The sequence below is a fragment of the Ranitomeya imitator genome, chromosome 6 (genome assembly GCF_032444005.1).
Source record: "Ranitomeya imitator isolate aRanImi1 chromosome 6, aRanImi1.pri, whole genome shotgun sequence".
Classification (NCBI taxonomy): Eukaryota; Metazoa; Chordata; class Amphibia; order Anura; family Dendrobatidae; genus Ranitomeya; species Ranitomeya imitator.
Window position 1 is genome coordinate 92,176,744 of NC_091287.1, and position 21,562 is coordinate 92,198,305.

At 41.2% G+C, this 21,562-nt stretch overlaps 1 protein-coding gene across 1 annotated transcript in view; it reads right to left on the reverse strand.

Annotated features, from left to right (window-relative positions):
• Nucleotides 1–15,391: 15,391 nt before the first annotated feature.
• Nucleotides 15,392–21,562, reverse strand: part of HIBADH (3-hydroxyisobutyrate dehydrogenase) — a 172,044-nt gene continuing 165,873 nt past the window's right edge. Inside the window, exons 7-8 of the mRNA XM_069729915.1 lie at nucleotides 19,517–19,673; nucleotides 15,392–15,990 (exon numbers count right to left, since the gene is read on the reverse strand). Of these exons, the coding sequence (XP_069586016.1) occupies nucleotides 15,832–15,990; nucleotides 19,517–19,673 (316 nt within the window). The 3' untranslated portion in view covers nucleotides 15,392–15,831. The remainder of the gene's footprint in view (nucleotides 15,991–19,516; nucleotides 19,674–21,562) is intronic.

The following is a 21,562-nucleotide window of genomic DNA, read 5'->3' on the forward strand; positions in this document are numbered from 1 at the left end:
GGGGGAGGAAGATGGGTGGCGGAAGGGCGGGGTGGTTTGCTGCGGTGGGGTAACTGCATCTGTAATGTATACAATATTTCAGCTCCCCTCTAATGTCCTGTATGCAGTTATAGAATTGCAATATATGACAGTTAACTTACGGGACGGTACGGGCTGTGGGCTGCTGCTGGTGGCCGCAGTTGTGGCTAACGCCGCAGTCCGATGCCGGTGGCGGTGGCGTCTCTCTACACCCCCCAAAAAAAAAAAAATTCAAGATTTAGACACCAAAACTACAGAGCTCTATACAAAAAAAATAAATAAATGGCGCCATTGACAGCAAAAGTTAGGAGCCAATGGAAATTTGCATGCATTTGTAATGTATACAATATTTCAGCTCCCCTCTAATGTCCTGTATGCAGTTATAAAATTGCAATATATGACAGTTAACTTACGGGACGGTCCGGGCTGTGGGCTGCCGCTTGTGGCCGCAGTTGTGGCTAACGCCGCAGTCCGATGCCGGTGGCGTCTCTCTACACCCCCAAAAAAAAACACAAAAAGAAATGCAAGATTTAGACACCAAAACTACAGAGCTCTATACAAAAAAAAAAAAAAATGGCGTCATTGACAGCAAAAGTTAGGAGCCAATGGAAATTTGCATGCATTTGTAATGTATACAATATTTCAGCTCCCCTCTAATGTCCTGTATGCAGTTATAAAACTGCAATATATGACAGTTAACTTACGGGACGGTACGGGCTGTGGGCTGCTGCTGGTGGCCGCAGTTGTGGCTGCCGCCGCAGTCCGATGCCGTGGCGTCTCTCTACACCCCCCAAAAAAAAAAAAGAAATGCAAGATTTAGACACCAAAACTACAGAGCTCTATACAAAAAAAAAAAAAAAATGGCGCCATTGACTGCAAAAGTTAGGAGCCAATGGAAATTTGCATGCATTTGTAATGTATACAATATTTCAGCTCCCCTCTAATGTTCTGTATGCAGTTTTAAAGTTGCAATATATGACAGTTAACTTACGGGATGGTCCGGGCTGTGGGCTGCCGCTGGTGGCCGCAGTTGTGGCTGCCGCGGATGTCTGTTGCCGGTGGCGTCTCTCTACACACAAAAAAAGAAACGCAATTTTTAGACACCAAAACTACAGGGCTACAGACCAAAAAAAAAAAACCTAGGCCATTGGCGGTAAGGAGTTTAATTAAATATTGCCTCGCCAAATGTAGGTACATATATAGAAGATAGGAAGCGCCGCACGGCAGCGTGCGGCTCCTGATTCCCCCCTCCTGGCAGGGCGCGCAGGGTTGCCAACCTCCTCGTAAAGATTTATGGACAATGTACATAACAATAGCGGACATCCATAAAAATTAAATATATGGGGGGGAGGAGATTCTGGAACCCATGACGTGAGCACTCAATCACGGACAACGCATTTTGCGCAGTCAAAACGGTCATGAGAACAAAGTGGCATGTCCAGGACAAGTTGGCAACCACGAGCACGAGTCTCCCAATTCCCCCCTCCCAGTACCGTGCGTCACCCAAATACCCCATACTGGTACTTGCCTCGCCTTGTCTCCGCCAGCAACTCTGCCAGAAGAAGTGGCTGCTTGTAGCGGAGATCGGCCCACTTCTTCCGCAGCTGCAGCGCACTGCAGTGGATACCAAATCTCCGCTCCATCATACTGGCAATGCGGCGCAGGACCTCATTTTTATGGAGATTGGGGTGGGCAGGGCGACTCTCCCGACCCTCGTAATCAAGGGCATCCATTTGAGCCACAAAAAAATGGACCTCAGTCTGCCCCAGCGGAGCAGATCGCTGTCTCGCCGCCATTTTAGAAATTGAGACGCACAGCAACGCCTAGCCACGCCCAGAGGACGTCCTTGACTCTGCATTGCTGCCGCGCGATCCGCATCGATATAGCGTCTCCGTTTATGCACAGCGTCACTGTTGTGACGCCGGCTCCAGAACTCTCTTTTTGGCGTTCCTATTATTAAGCTGCAGCGTTCATCATACTGATTTGTTTTTGAGCGGCTTGTACAGTAATTTTTGGGTATTCATTGAGTATGGTTGTTGTGTTAACATAATGTAACTTATGTATAGAAAATGTGAACATAGCCATAAAATAGTATAAAAAAAAATAAACGTGTGAACGTTACGTAACAGTATTGGATGTCTTGTGTCAGTTTAGCTAATCATATGTACTAATTTTTTTTCTTTTTCAGGTTGCCATGTCTAGTTCAGATGTTCCTGTGCTTGTAGCGGCTGCGTTGTTGGTAGAAGCTCACAACCAGCTTGAGGCTCAAGCGCAAAAGAATCGTGCTAAGCGTTAGCGCCGCATGTGGACCAAACAGTGGCTGCAGAAGAGGAATCAATTGTCCCATATGGGCCTTATAAGGGAACTCCAGGAGAACAACCCGCAAGACTTCAGGAACTACCTTCGAATGTCGGAGGATTCCTTTAGAGTGCTACTTGCAGCTGTGGATCCTTATATCAGGCGGCAAAATACAAAAATGCGAGCTGCTGTCCCTGCGGATGAGAGGCTGGCTGTCACGCTGCGGTTCCTGGCGACTGGCAGGTCTATGCAAGACTTGCATTACTGCGCAGCTATTTCCCGATCCCTGCTCACCGTCATCATCCCAGAGACATGTAAAGCAATTATCTCTGCTTTACACCGCAGTTACATGCCTTTCCCGGAGACCATGGATGATTGGAAACAGATTTCCCAGGGATATCACCAGCAATGGCAGTTCCCTAATTGTGGTGGGGCCTTGGATGGGAAACATGTCCGCATAACCCAACCACCACACTCCGGATCTTTTTTTTACAATTACAAGGGTTATTTCAGCGTAATTCTCATGGCCCTCGTTAATGCGAACTACGAATTTATAAGTGTTTCTGTTGGGATCAATGGTAGAGTATCTGATGGCGGAGTTTTGGAGCACACCGATTTTGGTGACCACTTGAAAGAACAGAAACTGGCCTTGCCGCCCAACAGCGACACTACTGAAAACCTGAACTTTGTGTTTGTCGGAGATGAGGCGTTCCCACTGCATCCAAACCTTCTGAAGCCATTCTCCCAGAAAACTCTGACACCGGAGTGGCGCATTTTTAATTACAGACTTTCCAGAGCTCGCCGCGTTGTGGAGAATGCTTTTGGAATTATGGCAAACCGATTTCGGGTTTTCCACACTGCACTAAATATGAAACTAACGTCTATTGACTCTGTGGTGCTTGTCTGTTGCGTCCTGCACAACTTTCTCCGCCGCCGTGATGGCACTGCATACAGCCCTCCACAGTATGTTGACTCTGTTGACCCTGCAAACGGAGATATAACCCAGGGAGTATGGCGTCTAGACGAGCACAGGGTTTCTGACTTGGAAAGTCTGGGATCCGGAAGGAACTCTGATGATGCGATGATCTGCAGGGAGAAGTATTGTAACTTTTTCAATGGGCCAGGGGTTGTCCCATGGCAGCATCTTCAGCAGTAACATAACTGTTGTCATTACTTGTCATAACTTTTATCATGTATTATGCAATACATTCTTTGGGGTACATGTGCTCTCGTGTACCATTTTGTTGAAGACCCATTAAAGTAATTTTATGTTTCAATGTCTACATGAAGATATATCTATCTATTCACAGTACTCAACTTCTGTATCAAACATAGGAATAAATATATCTATCGAAACAACATACTCTAGTTCCGTATCAGACATATGAATCTTGGGAGTCCGCAGTATCGTCACACGTCCCTATGTGTCACACCCCTGCCATTCCACGTGTATCCCTCTCCCCATCACACTCCCTATGTGTCACACCCCTGCCATTCCACTTGTATCTCTCCCCATCACACTCCCCATGTGTCTCACCCCTGCCATTCCATGTGTATCCCTCTCCCCATCACACTCCCTATGTGTCTTACCCCTGCCATTCCATGTGTATCCCTCTCCCCATCACGCTCCCCATGTGATATACCCCTGCCATTCCATATGTATCTCTCTCCCCATCACACTCCCTATGTGTCTCACCCCTGCCATTCCATGTGTATCCCTCTCCCCATCACGCTCCCCATGTGATATACCCCTGCCATTCCATATGTATCTCTCTCCCCATCACACTCCCTATGTGTCACACCCCTGCCATTCCATGTGTATCCCTCTCCCCATCACGCTCCCCATGTGATATACCCCTGCAATTCCATGTGTATCCCTCTCCCCATCACACTCCCTATGTGTCACACCCCTGCCATTCCACTTGTATCTCTCCCCATCACACTCCCCATGTGTCTCACCCCTGCCATTCCATGTGTATCCCTCTCCCCATCACACTCCGTGTCACACCCCTGCCATTCCACTTGTATCTCTCCCCATCACACTCCCCATGTGTCTCACCCCTGCCATTCCATGTGTATCCCTCTCCCCATCACACTCCCTGTGTCACACCCCTGCCATTCCACTTGTATCTCTCCCCATCACACTCCCTATGTGTCTCACCCCTGCCATTCCATGTGTATCCCTCTCCCCATCACGCTCCCCATGTGATATACCCCTGCCATTCCATGTGTATCCCTCTCCCCATCATGCTCCCCATGTGATATACCCCTGCCATTCCATATGTATCTCTCTCCCCATCACACTCCCTATGTGTCACACCCCTGCCATATATCTATACATATATATATATATATATATATATATATATATATATTCAATGATACATAATGTGACACAGTAAACAATAAATCAAAATATAATTTTTCATGTAAAGCTTATAAAGTTTATTAACATCTTACAACCGTAACTTGTGAAAAATGTGGCTCACTAACCAAAAGGTTAAAAAAAAAAAAAAAAAGGGGAAGGCATAAAGTACTTATGAAACGGAAGTCTATTGCTTTCTGTCCAAGAACACTACAGCTGCTGATAGTAGTTGTCCATCTCGCTGTACGGCTGTGTGGCCGTAGAAGGTCCTTGCAAATAGTCACCAAAAGAAGGGGGTGGAGGTGGTGTACGAAAACGCAAATGAGGTGGGGCCGGTCTGCGGACAGGAGTGCTGTGCATGGGCTCCTGCTGGGGCCCCCAATAAAGCTGGCCACTGGGCTCATGGTCGCCGATGGTCATCATTGAAGTGTCACTCAGTTTGCCAGCGGCTGCCGCATTCAACGCCTGAAGTATCAATCTCTCCGCGTTGCTTCGCTGGGTAATGTCCAGACTGTTTAACCGTTCCCCTACGAAGGTTGGAAATCCGGAGAGCCGGGTTGTGGCATGCTGGATCATTATCTTGTTGGCCAGTGCCAGGAGATCCACCGGTTGACCCGCAGTTGCCCTTCTTTTGCGAGATGGCTGCTTTTGACGTGTCTGCTCCTCAACACACGGGCTTGAGGAGGAATGAGGGGTATCACTATCGGTCCCTTCCAGTGTATCGAGCTGTTCAGGAGGCACCTGCGAGTACAGGAAAAAAAATAAAAAGTTAATAACATACAAACAAATCAGCCCTAGAGAGCCCCCACCTGCCCAACACCTCTATGCCCGTGTGTGGGAACCAATGAGGAACAGTGTAGCAAACCACAGGGGTTACAGAGCTTAACTACTTTTGCCGGCTATACTGCACGATTGTGCGGAAGACAAAAAATTTACATGTATAGTAGACTTTTGCAATAACACAGCATTTTAAGGTTGGGAAGGAATGTTTGGACATCTGAACAGGAAGTGGAAACTGTTATTATCTGGTGGATTAAACATGAAAAATGTGAATTATTATAATTGGAAACCATGCAGTCTCACATACATATAAGACACACGGCATGCTACAAGCAGGGAAGCTACGGGGTACTTACATGCTCGTCAGGAGACTCTTCAGCTAATGGCGCACAAAGACTTGTCACAGTCTGGGCCGGACAAGGGATTTCCTGGTCCCGTGTGAACGCCAGCAGGTCAAAGTACCATAACTTGGGCACATACACGACGTCGGCTCCGGCCCCAGACTTCTTGGACTTTTCAACCTTGTTCAGCTCTTTTTTGAAGACTGTGCGGAGAGCCTGTATCTTCTTACGCACAATGGTTTCATCCACAGATTCTGTGGGATGATGCTCTTTGTGGAGGGCCCCTAGCTTCTCGTATGCAGCTCTCTTCATGTTGCGGTTGCTATAATCCGCAGACTTTATTTTCCATAAGCAGGGCAGGGAGCGGTACATATCAATGAGTGCCCGCACAAATTCGTTGTCAGTGGCAGACATCTGAAATAAAGAAATAGCAATAAGAAATTGAACGCTCAAAATGGCTGCCAACAAGCGCAACAGCGTAATTGTTTAAAAAGTTGCAAGCTCAAATGGATCTCTGCAGAGATCTCGTATACATCACTCTACAATACACATAAATTACCATTGCTGCATGGCGGATGAAACAATCAGCACAAAAATATAACTTACCGTTGATACTCTTATAGGATTCAAAACGAAGACGTTGCAGAGTTCTGGATAGCACTGTTGAGAGACACAGAACGAAGACGTTGCAGAGTTCTGGATTGCAAAATAGGACGCACAGGTAGCGGAGGACGCAAAAGTGATTCCAAAGGCAGGACTGTATAGAGTCGCGGTTTATATTTCGGAACGCAGCTACAGATGATCCCGCTGTGGCCAATCAGCGTTCACAGGAAGACGGTGTCATAGCCAGTCATTGCAGGCCTTTTTTAATTAATGTAATGTATTGGTTTATAATTATAGAGCTCTCTTAATAAAGCCCCCTTAATGTACATGACACCTCCCAGGCCGTCACCTTTTGTAATGAAAAGCGTCACCTTTCTAATTGAATTAAATGTTTTGGAAAAGCACTCTTTTTGTAATGTATAAAAAGGTGTCTCGTTTTGGTATGTACTTGTTTATGTTATGTCACGATAGCATCTCCTTAAAATGAAATCCTATTAAAAGGCGTCCCGTTTTATAATGTCAGTATTGTATGGCGTCTCCTTTTTTATGTGATGTACGTTATAGCGTCTCCTTTTTAATTAAAATTGAAAAGACGTCACCTAATGTAAAGGCGGGTCGATTTGTAATTTTGCCACCTCCCTTGCCATCACGACTGAGGGTGTCTCCTTTTGTAATGTTAAACGCCTACCTGGCTAGAACGAGACGCTGCGACGCCCCCCTTTGATCGTTGCTGGCATCGTTGCTTTTAATGTCAAACATGACGATACAAGCCGACCTAACGACCAAATAAAGTTCTGGACCTCTAGCCCCGACCAACGATATCACAGCGGGATCCAGATCGCTGCTGCGTGTCAAACACAACGATATCGTTATTTAGGACGCTGCAACGTCACGGATCGCTATCGTTATCGTTACAAAGTTGGTTAGTGTGAAGGTACCTTAAGACGCAGAGTTTTTGACCTTGGGAAAAAACACAGTCAAAAACGCACCAAAACTCATCGTTGGAATTTAGCCTTAGAGTCTGATTTGAAATAATGTATTACTTCCATTTATTACTTACTCTAATCAACCAGTGCACTTTCATCAGAAACTCTACTTTTATTATATATTCCAAGCTGCACTAAGCATCTTTACTTTTCTAATAGCGTTTTACTAAAAGCATGGAATGTTATAGAAGGACCCAGCTACCTATCAACAATCAATAATCCAATGACAGTTTGGCAATTGTGTTATTTCAATATCAAAGAAGACATGTAAATTAGTTACAAGGCCGACTCTATTCATATGCTATTAGGAACACATCCCTATTAGGAACTGACTCAGCCATTAGTGTTCAATTGGTTCTCCTAGGCACGCACACAGCTTTATGCAGCATTTACCCCACTCTCCTTGATTTGCAATAATGAGGGTTCAGAATACATGAACGTTTCACTGATATACTGTATATCCACCCTCAAAAGCAAATCTAAACTTAATTCTATGCAAAAACTGAACCCAAATCGATTTTCTAAAAAATGTCTTAGCCATTATAACATCATACACAGGGCCTGGCCGTATTTTCAGTGGTAATTTTGTATGCTTTTTTATTTTATTTATGATATGTCTTTAAAAATCCTAGGTCATAATAAATGTGAACCGTACAAAAACAAACAAACAAACAAACTACTAATACTCATCTCATCTCTCATTGTCCCCTGTACTGTCCTCATGTTGTAAGGTCGCGGGAATTCAAGCCACGAGGACCTTACACATGTGCAGAGTCATACCAAGCCTACCAGAAGATTGAAGTCTTAGCATAGCATGAAGATGTAGCGCAAGGTGGCGGCAAGAAGATGCACCGAGAACCATACAAGGGAGAATGAGCAGCGAAAGTGGCCATGGAGGCAAGCAGTGTGATATTAGTTTTGCTTTTTACCTTTTACTGAATGGCACCATTTTGCTAAATTCACATAGAGCAAATGACAAAAACTCTGTAGAATACAGATTTTTGTAAAATTCGAGTATATGCTACATTTGAGGCCACCTAGCGGTTGTGATAGGATTTTCAGCATATAAAGGGTTTTCATACCATACAGCAATATTTCATTGAATTTTCTAACAAACTAGAGTGCTTAGTGAAATTCAAGAAAAGTTTTGAGTGTATATTTCCTTATATAAACTGTTAGGCAAACAAGACATATATGGTAATAACCCCTTGCCTGACCGGGCGATGTTTCCATTTTTGCACTTTTGTTATTTTCCTCCCCTCCTGTGGAGAGTCATAATATTCATTTTTCTGTCGACATAGCTATATCAGGGTTTTGTTTTTTGCTGGATGGGTTGAATGACACCATTAATTTTACCATTTCAAATACTGGAAAATGAGGGGGGAGGGAAATTGTGAAAAAAGTTAAAGTGTTCATTTTTTCTCCACATTACAAAGAGGTACCAAACTTCTAAAGTTTCATTTTTTTTTTAAACTGGTAAAAAAAATCTTGTTTTTTTATGTGGCTGGCTAACATTTTTATTGGTGCCATTTTCTGACCTTTTCCCCGCTGTACTACGGAACACCACTGACTGTCTGTCCGCAGTCTCCAACATCATGTCTGCTCTATCTGAAACTCAACCTTTCCAAAACTGAACTTCTGCTCCCGAAGTCTACTGTCGTCCACCACAGTAACACCCCAGCAGCAGGCACACTGTCTCGGTTCTGGGTGTTATGTTTGACACCAATCTTTCCTTCACTTCCCATATACAATCTCTTGCCTACTCTTGTCGCTTGCACCTATCGAACTCTAGAATTCGTCCGTTTCTCACAATGGAAACAAAATCTTCACTGTTGCCCTGATCCACTCCCGCCTTGACTATTGTAATGCTCTCTTAATTGCCCTCCCCTCACTAGTCCATCCTTAATGCAGCAGCCAGGGTCATCTATCTGGCTAATCAGTACTTTGCCACCTCTGCTCTTTGTCAGTCTTTGCTGTCTTAAACTGTTTGTTCTCAGTAGGCCAACATTTCGGATTTTAAAATCATTTTTTCAAGCTGGTGTTATAAAGCATTCTAATTTACTGTGATGACTACATTAGGGTTTTCATTGGCTGTAAGCCATAATCATCAACATTAACAGAAATAGATCACTATGTTTGTAATGACTCTATATATGAGTTTCACTTTTTGTATTGAAGAACTGAAATAAATTTACTTTTTGATGATATTCTAATTTTTTGAGATGCACCTGTACCTCCAAATCAGCAAAAGAATGACTTTTCAAGATGTTTTGGAATGGCCAAGTCACAGACCAGACCTGAGCCAAATTGAAAATCTGTGGGTTTACCTGAAGAGGGTGCTGCACACAGGATACGCCCTCGCAATCTGCAAGATTTGGAGAACTACTGCAAGGAAGATTGGGCAAATATTGCTGATTCTAGATGTGCTATGCTGATAGACTGCTACCCTAGAAGACTGTATGCGGTCATAAATTCAAAGGGCATTACAACAAAGTATTAATTTAAGGGTGTTCACATTTATACAACATTATTTCAGTTCTTTTTCCATCCGAACAGTTTTCAGTTTATTTTTCAATGGATTTGTGTAATTTATGGGTGACAGGGGTGGAAAAAGTTCTGAAATTAATCATCTTGGTATGATTTTTTTTTTTTACATGACAAAACCTGACATCATAAGTAGAGCTTGTAAACTTTTTATATGCGCTGTACACTACTGCAAATGATCCAATAGATTTGTAGAATAAATTGTGGCACTCACCTATGCATAAAATTTAGAGACTTTATTTCGAGATAGATAAAAGTAACAGCGTGGTAGTGAAGGGCATACTCCTATGTACGGACAACACTCGTTTCACTCCGAGCATTGACATAAATCTATCTGGACTTCATTGATATAACTAACTAGGGACTTTATTTGTTTTTCTTTCTATACAGTTATATCATTGTTCTGTATGGGCCATGTTGCTTCTTTTTAGTATAAGCTTTGCACATTATTTTAGGTCTCATTTTATCTCCTGATGTTTTTGGCTTTTTGCAGTTTCTTGGATGAAGAGTGCTGGCTTGGGACTTTGGAGGACGACTATTTGTGGTTCCTTCTGTACTTTTCCACCTTGGGATTCCAGATGTGTGCCAGGTTTGGTCACTACTGGTTATTCCCCCATGTCTGGCACAGGGATATTGTATGGGAATTATTCATTCCTTGGAGAACACATATTTTCACTTTAGTGGTTGTAAATTTCTACACCTTGGATCTACGTCCAGGCTTCTTGGCTGGTTGGTTGTGGAAGTATTGCGCCCACAACATTAGGACGGTGCTGCTGTTTTTTATTAGAATCCAACAAATCGATAATATAACCGGAGATGTGTCCTTCTGTCAGAAGCCTCCGACACCTGTGCATTGTCATCATCTCCAGGACTTTGGTTACAATAGCATCTTCACCTAAGAGAGAGAAGAGACACAAACTCTTCCATTTCCGTGAAGTATTCAAATGCACTGTCAACAGTGCATACGCACCGAGCATAGTCACGGCATGGGCTGACCGAGGAGCTAAATGACATTGAGGCCGGCTGTCAGTCAGGGCCAAGGACACAGGTTAAAGCCGCAGCTCTGTATACTCAGACCGGTGACTGAACCGGCTTTACCCCCATGATTGAAACTGAATGCTGCAGGGACAAGATCATTTTCTCCCTGCTGCATTTGGCTGCGTGCAGGCGCCAGCAGCATAATAATGCAGTTAACCTGTAGATTAGCAGCATATCTACAGGTTAACAGCGCTATTTCTGGTGACAGGTTCCCTTTAATATAGCACAAAATGTACCAATAACAATGCTCGCCACCTGGGCGTAGAACGGGTTCAAAAGCAAGTATACATATAGCAATGCCAAGGAAAAAATCGGTAACAACTGTAAACTCAGAGTTTTACTTACTACCAATAGGTGAAATTAAATGGCACTGGAATGGAGAGAACAGTAATAATACCTTGCTAATAAAAATATTTTCTAGAAGATTGTGATTTTTTGTTTTTTTTTGCCTTTATGGCCCCGCATTTCCCAACTGGGGCTTTAAGTTATGTTGCTAGTTCCAGACCCATTTTGTGGTGGGTTCTGCTGACCTTAGCCCCCTATAAACTCTGCATCTAGGGACTCTAATATTTGTCAGTATTACAGGGTATATATTATGGTGTGCTGATCTTTATGGCTCCTGCAGTTAGCTCTTATCTAATCTGCATAGAAGTCATCGAAAAACAAAAATGGTTAAAAAGCTATCTACACCTAAGTGCTTAGCACTAATATTATCTTCTAATTTCACTCCACGGTGTTTGATGTGCACGCATGTTGTCAACAGTAACTTGGCAATTGCCTTTAATTAGCTACTTCGCTTGAACTTATTTCGCATAATAAACATATATTTGTATTTAAAACCAGAAACAACCCCTTTGGGAAAAGTGGTCTCCAGTCATTTCTTCTGTGACGAGCCATGTTTTAAGGAGAAATGTTTTTATTTTTTTTAAACAGTACTACATAGCTAGTTTTTATTAACAGGCTTCCCCATGGTGTTTACCCTCTATTGCAATTTGTGTTGATTTAAAATAAGTAATTTGTAATAGAGGAAATATAAATATTTCTTTGTACCACAATAGCCAGTGGATAGGACCATCCCAATTGTGGTACTCTACCTAGTGATGAGCGAATATACTAGTTACTCGAGATTTCCCGAGCATGCTCGGGTGTCCTCCAAGTATTTGTAAGTGCTCGGAGATTTAGTTCTCCTTGCAGCAGCTGAATGATTTACATCTGTTAGTCAGCTGGATTACATGTGGGGATTCCATAGAAACCAGGCAACCCCCAAGTATTCAGGCTGGCTAGTAGCTGTAAATCATTAAGCTGCGGCAATGAAAACTAAATCTCCGAGCACTTACAAATACTCGGAGACTCGAGCGTGATCGGGAAATCTCAAGTAACGAGTATATTCGCTCATCACTAGTCCAGCCTCTAGTTTTAAAACCTTACCATGTGTCAAAGTGATGTCAGATGCTGCTGTAAGTATTGCACGGAAGAAGTTTGTCTGATAAACTTAACTCCCTTTTGTTAATTGGTACCACCACAGCATGATCGCGTGGTGCCAATGTTTGATATGCAACAATGGTTTAAGTGCCTGCCATAAGCCTCCGCCAATCGGGCCTGATAGAGTGTGAAAAAAAAAGCTATCAAATATTAAAAACCTCAAATCCCAGTTTAATAATAAAAATGTGATTGCTAAAAAACAAACAAAAAAAAAACAAAAAAACCGAAACAAAACATAACCCTCCTCAAATAAAACACGTTTTGTATTGCTCCATTTGTAAGGAACACGTACTGTAAAACGCTTACCTTTTCATATTTTTTTATGCATTTACTATGCACAATAAATCATATGACATTGCAGTTTTGTTCAATTTTCATCAACAACAGGAAAAGAGAGAATATTATATGTATCCCATATTGGTACCAAACAAACTATCTCCTTGTGCAAAAAAACAAATCATTATACAACTCTGCACAAAGAAAAAAAAATAAAGAGTTGTGGCTCAAGTGGTTTTTTGTGCAAAAGTAGTAAAAAACAGAAAAAAAAACAATAAATTGGATAACACTGTAATTGTATCAAAACACAGAATTAAGTTACAGTACCATGGTAATTATATAGCACAATGAACTCCTTGCTTTTGTCTACACCTCCTACTAAAAATGAACTATAAAGTGCTAAAAAAAAAAGTAATGTGCCCAAACATAGTACCAGTTGCAAAAGTTGCATTTATCACAAAATGGTTGTATTAACCCCTTCACGACCTTGGGATTTTCTGTTTTTCTGTGTTCGTTTTTCGCTCCCCTTCTTCCCAGAGCCATAACTTTTTTATTTTTCCATCCATATGGCCATGTGAGAGCATATTTTTTTGCGGGAAGAGTTGTACTTTTGAACAACATCATTATTTTTACCATGACGGGTACTAGAAAATGGGAAAAAAATTCCAAGTGCGGTGAAATTGCAAAAAAAGTGCAATCTCATGCGTGTTTTTTGTTTGGCTTTTTTCTAGGTTCACTAAATGCTAAAACTGACCTGACATTATGATTCTCCAGGTCATTACGAGTTCATAGACACCTAACATGACTAGGTTATTTTTTATCTAAGTGGTGAAAGAAAATTCCAAACTTTGCTAAAAAAAATTAAAAATAATTGTGCCATTTTCCGATACCCGTAGCGTCTCCATTTTTCAGGATTTGGGGTCGGGTGAGAGCTTATGTTTTGCCTACCAAGCTGACGTTTTTAGTGATACCATTTTGGTGCAGATACATTTTTTTGATCGCCCGTTATTGCATGTTAACGCAATGTCGCGGCTACCAAAAAAACCTTAATTTTTATCGTTTTTAATTTTTTCCTCTCTACGCCATTTAGCAATCAGGTTAATCCTTTTTTTTAATTGATAGATTGGGCGATTCTGAACGCGGTGATACCAAATATGTGTATATTTGATTTTATTTTTATTGTTTTATTTTGAATTGGGCGAAAGGGGGGTGATTTAAACTTTTATTTATTTATTTTTTTATTTCATATTTTTTTAAATTTTTTTTTTTTTTCTTTTTTACTTTTGCCATGCTTCAATAGCCTGAATCTGGCATAGCCTGATCGGCTCAGCTACATAGCAGCGATCATCAGATCGCTCCTATGTAGCTTAATTACAGGCTTCCTATGGTTTGGATGGGCATTTATACCACTGTTATGTACCATAGTTACATTCTTATGTAATAACAGCTTGTCTATACCTGACAAATGGAAACTGTGATCTAACTATATTGTATATTTTAATCGGCCTGTTAGTGTGCTTCTTCTGGATCTAGTGATCCCATTTGTTCTTATGCATACACTTTTTCTTTCTTTATGGTTGTACTCTATGTATGCAGTAGGTGATCCCCTTACTTATTAGTGGATGGTGCCCGCTCAGAACGGTGTCTTATACTTTGTACTAAATGCACAGGATCCTTCATAAGACGTGTTATAACAAATGCACATTTATTGGGAATTCCCCCGGGAAGAAGCCAGCCCGTAGGGGTGGGGAGACGCCACTCATTATCTCCAAGTAGCTATACTACATATACCCTTATTGGTCCTAGGTGTACCCCTCCACTGTTGAGTGTTTCTATGGATGTATTACCTTAGGGGATTGCCAATGACTATTAGGTTCTTGCTATTTGCCTAAATTACTCTTCGGGTATATTTCCACATTCAGGAAACGCTTCGTGTTTGATGCTGCGTTGAGCCGCAGTGTCAAACACGCAGCGTCCAGATGTTACAGCATAGTGGAGGGGATTTCATATAATCCCGTCTCCACTATGCAATAAAAGACGCATGCGGCATACCCGCATAAACGGACACGTGGCACGTCTTTTAAGAACGCAGCATGTCCTTACATTGCAGAAACAACGCAAGGACAACGCAGGTGACCTGCCAGTGACCTCAGGTGCACGTTTGGTGCAGATTTTACCTGCGTAAAATCCTGACTAAATCCTGATGCAATCCTGAACGTGGACACATACCCTTATAGCCTGGTGTACAAAAGCATTATTTATTATTAACTATACACATAGATTTGGCTTTTTATATACCTGGTTATAAATAATGATGTACTGATTTTGTGGTGTCTCTGTGTGTGTCTGCGGTTTTCTTTTTTTCTTTTGCTGTTATTTTTTAATGGATTGTTAATAAATATTATAACTTTTTATATAGTCTAGATCTCTGCATACTTCTATTGAGGATTGTCAGTAGAATGGTGGTTATATGATTATGTCTGAAGTGCCAGTTCCACATGAATTTTGGACACATTCTTGTTGCTAATTTACATTTATTGGGAAGCAGGTTTGAAAAAGTAATGTTTATTAAGAATATACATGGAAATGATCTCTTGCTCCAACATCTTGCTTTGTTCCAGCATCAAACAGCAGCTTGTGATGAAAGACAAGACACACAGTTTGTCCTATTTGTTTATTAAAGGAGAACATGATCATTTTTGTCAGAAAAGTCCAGAAAAAAATCCTTAATACAAGAATCTGATCCAACACAGTAACAGACATATGTTAGAACACAAACATACACTCTTTTTCCTAAACAGAACATGATGAGTTAACAATTGTATAAAAAAAAGTAGACTTTGAGTGTGACCCCAGGATTAGGAGTGCCCTGAACGCTGAGCAACAGGTAAGTAGACATTAGGGCAGGTTTTGGAACCTTACTTTACAGCAATTAAAAATATTGCTTTTACCATTGAGACAGTAACAGTATTCAACAACGGGTTTGCAGTGTTCAAGACATCACTTCTTCAAAAGGTTTTCTCACTTAAAGGCTTATATTTTGTCATACACCTGAAAGCTAACCACTTTCCCCAAAATAGTACATGTTTAACAAGTATGCTCACAAATTTTCTTCTTCGCGTAAAAACTGCAAGACGGAGGAGAAGTCCTTCTGGGCATAGCCTTTGGCACACATTAGTCTGTAAACCTGGTGCGAGAGGGAACCCAGCGGAGTTGGACTCTTCGTGCTTGTGGCAGAGTCTTGGGCTAAACCCAGATCCTGTGATAAAAACAAGTAGACAATGTTCGATAGTGTACAACATAAATAAATGACTTGCATCAAATAATATCCTTGCAAAAAGGAAAGAACTTGTTCCAACATTTCATTTTTATTTTTTTTAACAAAACAAGGTCGGTACATAATTAATGCATTTGATATCCCAGTTGCCACTTGGCAAAATATACCTATATTGCTTATTACACAAATGCAGCTAATAATTCTGACTAGCTACTACAAATGTCTTCCATAAACAATAGAGAGAGAGACAACAGGGGTTCCTGTTCTCCTGTCACTCTGTATCGCATGTTTAGAAGTAGAAACAGCATGGATGATATTATACAGTAGTACTGAGCAGTGTAGAAGTGAATCCAGCACTAGAGCAAGATATAAACTTACAAAAAAAACAGCAGCACCACCAATGTGTCTACCTCCTCTTCTCTCTCTTACTCTGCTCCTCCCCCTTCACCTCTCCTTAGACCTCAGTAGACAGTGTGTAATCTGATTCCTCACTAAGAAAACTCTATCTTGTATCATTTGCTATTTTTCAAAGTGAATGATGAGTTTAAAAAGCACGGTAAGGAAAAGGAGTGGCTCATAAGAATGAAAAGAAACATCACTGATCAGATATATTTCACAGTTCTTTATGTACACTTTACTGAATTTAAATAAAATCATATTGTGCAAGTATAACGAAGCATTCCAGACAGAACCGATAGACAAAGTTTTTGTTAGGGATGACAACTTCCAACAACTTTCCATTCTTGCACCAACTTTATTAACTCTTGCCCTACACAATGAGCAATATACTATATACCACGAAACTGCTCTCTGTGCAGCTTTGGTAAACAGATATTACACTGTTAAGTTAGTTAAAAAGGTACTGGCACCATGGTAGTGCTACAATAACAGAGGGATTGCTCCCTTTCAATTCATTTTCTAACCTGGCAGTAGTTTTTTATAAAACAAAACAAACCGTACTCGCCTTCCCCAGGTCCACCACTGCTTCCCCGGCGTCTGACATTGTTTGCGATGCTGACTTGGCAAAGCGAAACCCAATCAGTGAGCTCAGTGAAGAAAGAACACCCCCTTCAGAACCACTGAGCTCATAAAAGGCTGCTGCGCTATCGATATGAGGCCATGGCCGCAGCCAATGCCAAGCATCGGGAGTAAAAGCATAGACTTACCTGTGGACCAGGGGAAGGTGAATACAGGGCAGTAGTTATTTTATAACCAGCTGCAGCAAGGGTAGAAACTTAATTGAAAGGAAACAACCCTGTATTTATATGTTGTAATAATGGTATGTATTTTTATGCAGGTGATCGATTCACTCTCTCTCATGTCCATTATAAAACACAAGATGATGTCTGTATTACATGAGTGGATGTACTGCTGACAATTGTTAGGTCAGCATAAAAGATGTAAACAACATCTAATGAGAGAATTATCACCATTGTTCAATGGTTGCACAATTTTACATTTGGCCATTATTGGGAACAACGTATTGTTTGGACAGTTACTACAAAAGGTATACTTCTTATTACATCAGATTAATTAACGGGATATATTTTGATGTCTTAGATACATGTAAACTTTGTCTGGGATTCACAACAATTACCGTATATACTATAGTATATAAGCCGAGAATTTCAGCCCTTTTTTTTAGGCCGAAATTGCCCCTCTCGGCTTATACTCGAGTCATTCCCAGGGGTCGGCAGGGGAGGGGGAGCGGCAGCTGTCTAATAATACTCACCTGCTCCTGGTGCGGTCCCTGCACGTCCCCACTTCTCTGGGCACTGACAGCTTCTTCCTGTATTGAGCGGTCACATGGACCCACTCATTACAGTAATGAATATAGACCCGACTCCACTCCCATAGGGGTGGAGCCGCATATTCATTACTGTAATGGGCGGTACCATGTGACCGCTCACTACAGGAAGAAGCTGTCAGTGCCCGGAGAACCAAGGATGTGCAGGGACCGCGCCGGGAGCAGGTGAGTATGACAGGGGGCAGTGTGCGATATTCACCTGTCCCCCATTCCGCCGTCAGCGCCGCTGTGTCTTCTACATCCTCTGCAGTGACGCTCAGGTCAGAGGGCGTGATGACGCGATTAGTGTGCTCGCCGCCCTCTGCCTGGACAGTCACTGTGGAGGACGCGGAAGACACAGCGGCGCCGATGGTGGAACGGGGGACAGGTGACTATAGCAAGTGCCGGGGGCCTGAGCGACGAGAGGTGAGTATGTGACTTTTTTTTAATTGCAGCAACAGCATATGGGGCATAATAGTCTATGGAGCATCTTATGGGGCCATAATCAACATTTATGGAGCATTATATGGGGCATATGTGTCTATGGAGCATCTTATGGGGCCATAATCAGCATTTATGGAGCATTATATGGGGCATAATAGTCTATGGAGCATCTTATGGGGCCATAATCAACATTTATGGAGCATTATATGGGGCATATGTGTCTATGGAGCATCTTATGGGGCCATAATCAGCATTTATGGAGCATTATATGGGGCATAATAGTCTATGGAGCATCTTATGGGGCCATAATCAACATTTATGGAGCATTATATGGGGCATATGTGTCTATGGAGCATCTTATGGGGCCATAATCAGCATTTATGGAGCATTATATGGGGCATAATAGTCTATGGAGCATCTTATGGGGCCATAATCAACATTTATGGAGCATTATATGGGGCATATGTGTCTATGGAGCATCTTATGGGGCCATAATCAGCATTTGTGCAGCATTATATTGGGCAAATATCTCTATGGAGCATCTTATCGGGCCATAATCAGCATTTGTGGAGCATTTGTGGAGCATTATACGGGACAAATGTGTCTATGGAGCATCTTATGGGGCCATAATCAGCATTTGTGCAGCATTATATGAGGCAAATGTCTGTATGGAGCATCTTATGGCACCCATCATGAACTGTATGGGGCATTATATGGGGCTCCTGATTCAATATGGATATTCAAAAACACAACCTACTGATGTCTCAATTAATTTTACTTTTATTGGTATCTTTTTATTTTTGACATTTACCGGTACCTGCTGCATTTTCCATTCTAGGCTTATACTCAAGTCATTAAGTTTTCCCATTTTTTTGTGGAAAAATTAGGGGTCTTGGCTTATACTTGAGTATATACGGTATATTGATAAATAAGGGTCCATGGATCAGAATGTATGTATTGGACAACTCCTAGAAATAAAACATACGCTAAACACATTATTAAGCCTATTTATGATTAATTCATTAGAAAGAAATCGGAGAATTCTGCATCCTAGAACTGAAAATGTTGTTTAATTCGCATTCAATTTGATGGATAGTACAATTCATAAGAATAACCTATTTTCTCAGGGGAGACCAGCTCTATAGGAAAGTCACCCAAAAAGCACTCAATTGATTAAACACTTTATTTTTCTCTAAACATAATAAACCCAGCATAGTCAATTTAATAAGCTTGCATTCAGAGTCACAATGTATCACCGCAATTTACATAATAATCTACCTTTGCCATAAGAGTTGTTCCAAATCCACCTTGGTAATTATTGGCCGAGGGAACCCCTTCCATCACCCCAGGAACAGGATTATAGGTATCGCTTGACCAGCAACGTCCAGAGCTCATGTTCAGGATTTTGGCCAACAGCTTTGGGTCAAGCCCTAATCTATAAAGGGTCAAGGAAAGCATATTAATTTCCAAATGCATCCAGACACGGATGAATTGTTTTACACACAAGCAATAGAATGTCATTTTTCACTCTTTATTAGGTGTCCAAAAATGGTAGGGAATTGATATGAAAGATAGACTAGCCAATATAAATTAAAAGGCATAAATCCATCATCATGTTATGCTTCTTTGTTTACAACTTCAGTTTAGAGATTTAGCACATATGCTACACAATGACCTGAATGGTTTCATTATATAGCTAAATATCCACAGCAAATGTCAAGAAGTGACTTCTATTTAGGTAAGAAAAAAAACCAGAAAAAAAAAAAAACAGGAAAAAAAACAGAAAAAACCCAGAACACTTCACATGATTGGATGTATCTAAAAATATATATATTTTCAATTTTGTTTTGCTTTTTACATAGTTCTATGAGATACAGATTGTTTTTCCATAATCAGATTATGGAAAAACAGAGTCACCCATTAAGATAAGAAAGACAGAAGGAAGTACATTAGGGACACAAATGAGTACAATGCTGATGGGTTAAAATGATGTAAAATTCAGAGGTTATACAAAGCCATTACATAGTTATGTGAGCCCTTAAAGCGTATCTTTCATTTCAGTTAATTTCAAAAAAGGCTGTCATGAGAAATTCCACCATTTATATTTGCCATTTTCAATTGTTTTTTTCCTCTACAGGCTCTCCCTCCGATTTTCACTGGTCTCAGAGCTGGTGAGCGTAAATGCGATACTAGAATTTCTCCTATACAAGGCACGCAGAGAGAGAGAGACAGAGTCCTGCTCTCTTTTTAGCTCTATCAAAGATGGAAGCATAAGCATGGATAAGATCATAAATAGTACTGAGCTCTGTGGCTGTGAATCCATCACTGGAGAGATGTAAAATGGTTGCTTGATGCTACAGTTCAATCCGTCTGTTTCTTCATGTGTCTCACTGTGCAGCTTGTTCCTTGCTCTTCCTCTCCTCTACCCACAGAGTATAAAAAGAGGTATAACTCAGCACATCAGTGAGCTGGCAGTCCATCTTTAACCAAGACAGATTTGAGCTGTTTTTTTTTTTTTATCTCAGCGGACAATGAGTTCAAGGGTAGGGGATGAAGCAGCTTATAAGTGAAGAACCAATCTAATTTCTTGGACATGATAGATTGTAAAAGTTTCTTATATTCGCCTGTACTGTTGATGTATGCAAAGCTTATTGGAAGGACAGGGACTGTAAAAAAAAATTTTAAAAAATGGTATCTGCAATGTTTAAAACCGTGTAAAGAAAGTTTTCCTAAGTAACAAAGTTTTAACCTGGAAATCAATCCAAAGTAAAATGTTGAGGAACTTTTTTTTTTCTTTCTTCTTCACAGAAACCGCACTAATCTTTTCTTTGAGAATAGAATTTCCAGCATGTGTTAATATGAATAGTGGAGATATCATATTTTTGTGTATGTCATAAATAATGCACACGACATGCAGGAATTTTATTGTATGTGCCATCCAGTTACAATTAATTAGAAAAATAAAGTGAAATAACAGACTGGAAATAGGAAAAAATACTTCCAAGCATAAAAAGGAAGCACTTCCCACACTCACAGAAACAGAGCTGGAAAAGTACATTAATGGCAAAGTAAAACTGGCAGTTAACAGTTTACAAGATCCTATCCAGATAGCAGTCTCCTTGTACAGTTCTTGCATGTGCTCATTACTAAATCTTCATTAAACGGTGCTGCCCAGGAAGCAGTTTACATGGAGATGTGACATATGGTCTCCTTCTATTTGCAGACGTGCCCTAGAGTTCTGGGTCAACTGCTGATAAGGTTACTGATCCTAATAAAACAAAGCTTGGCCATGCAGAAACATCATTTGTTCTACCTCTAGGATTA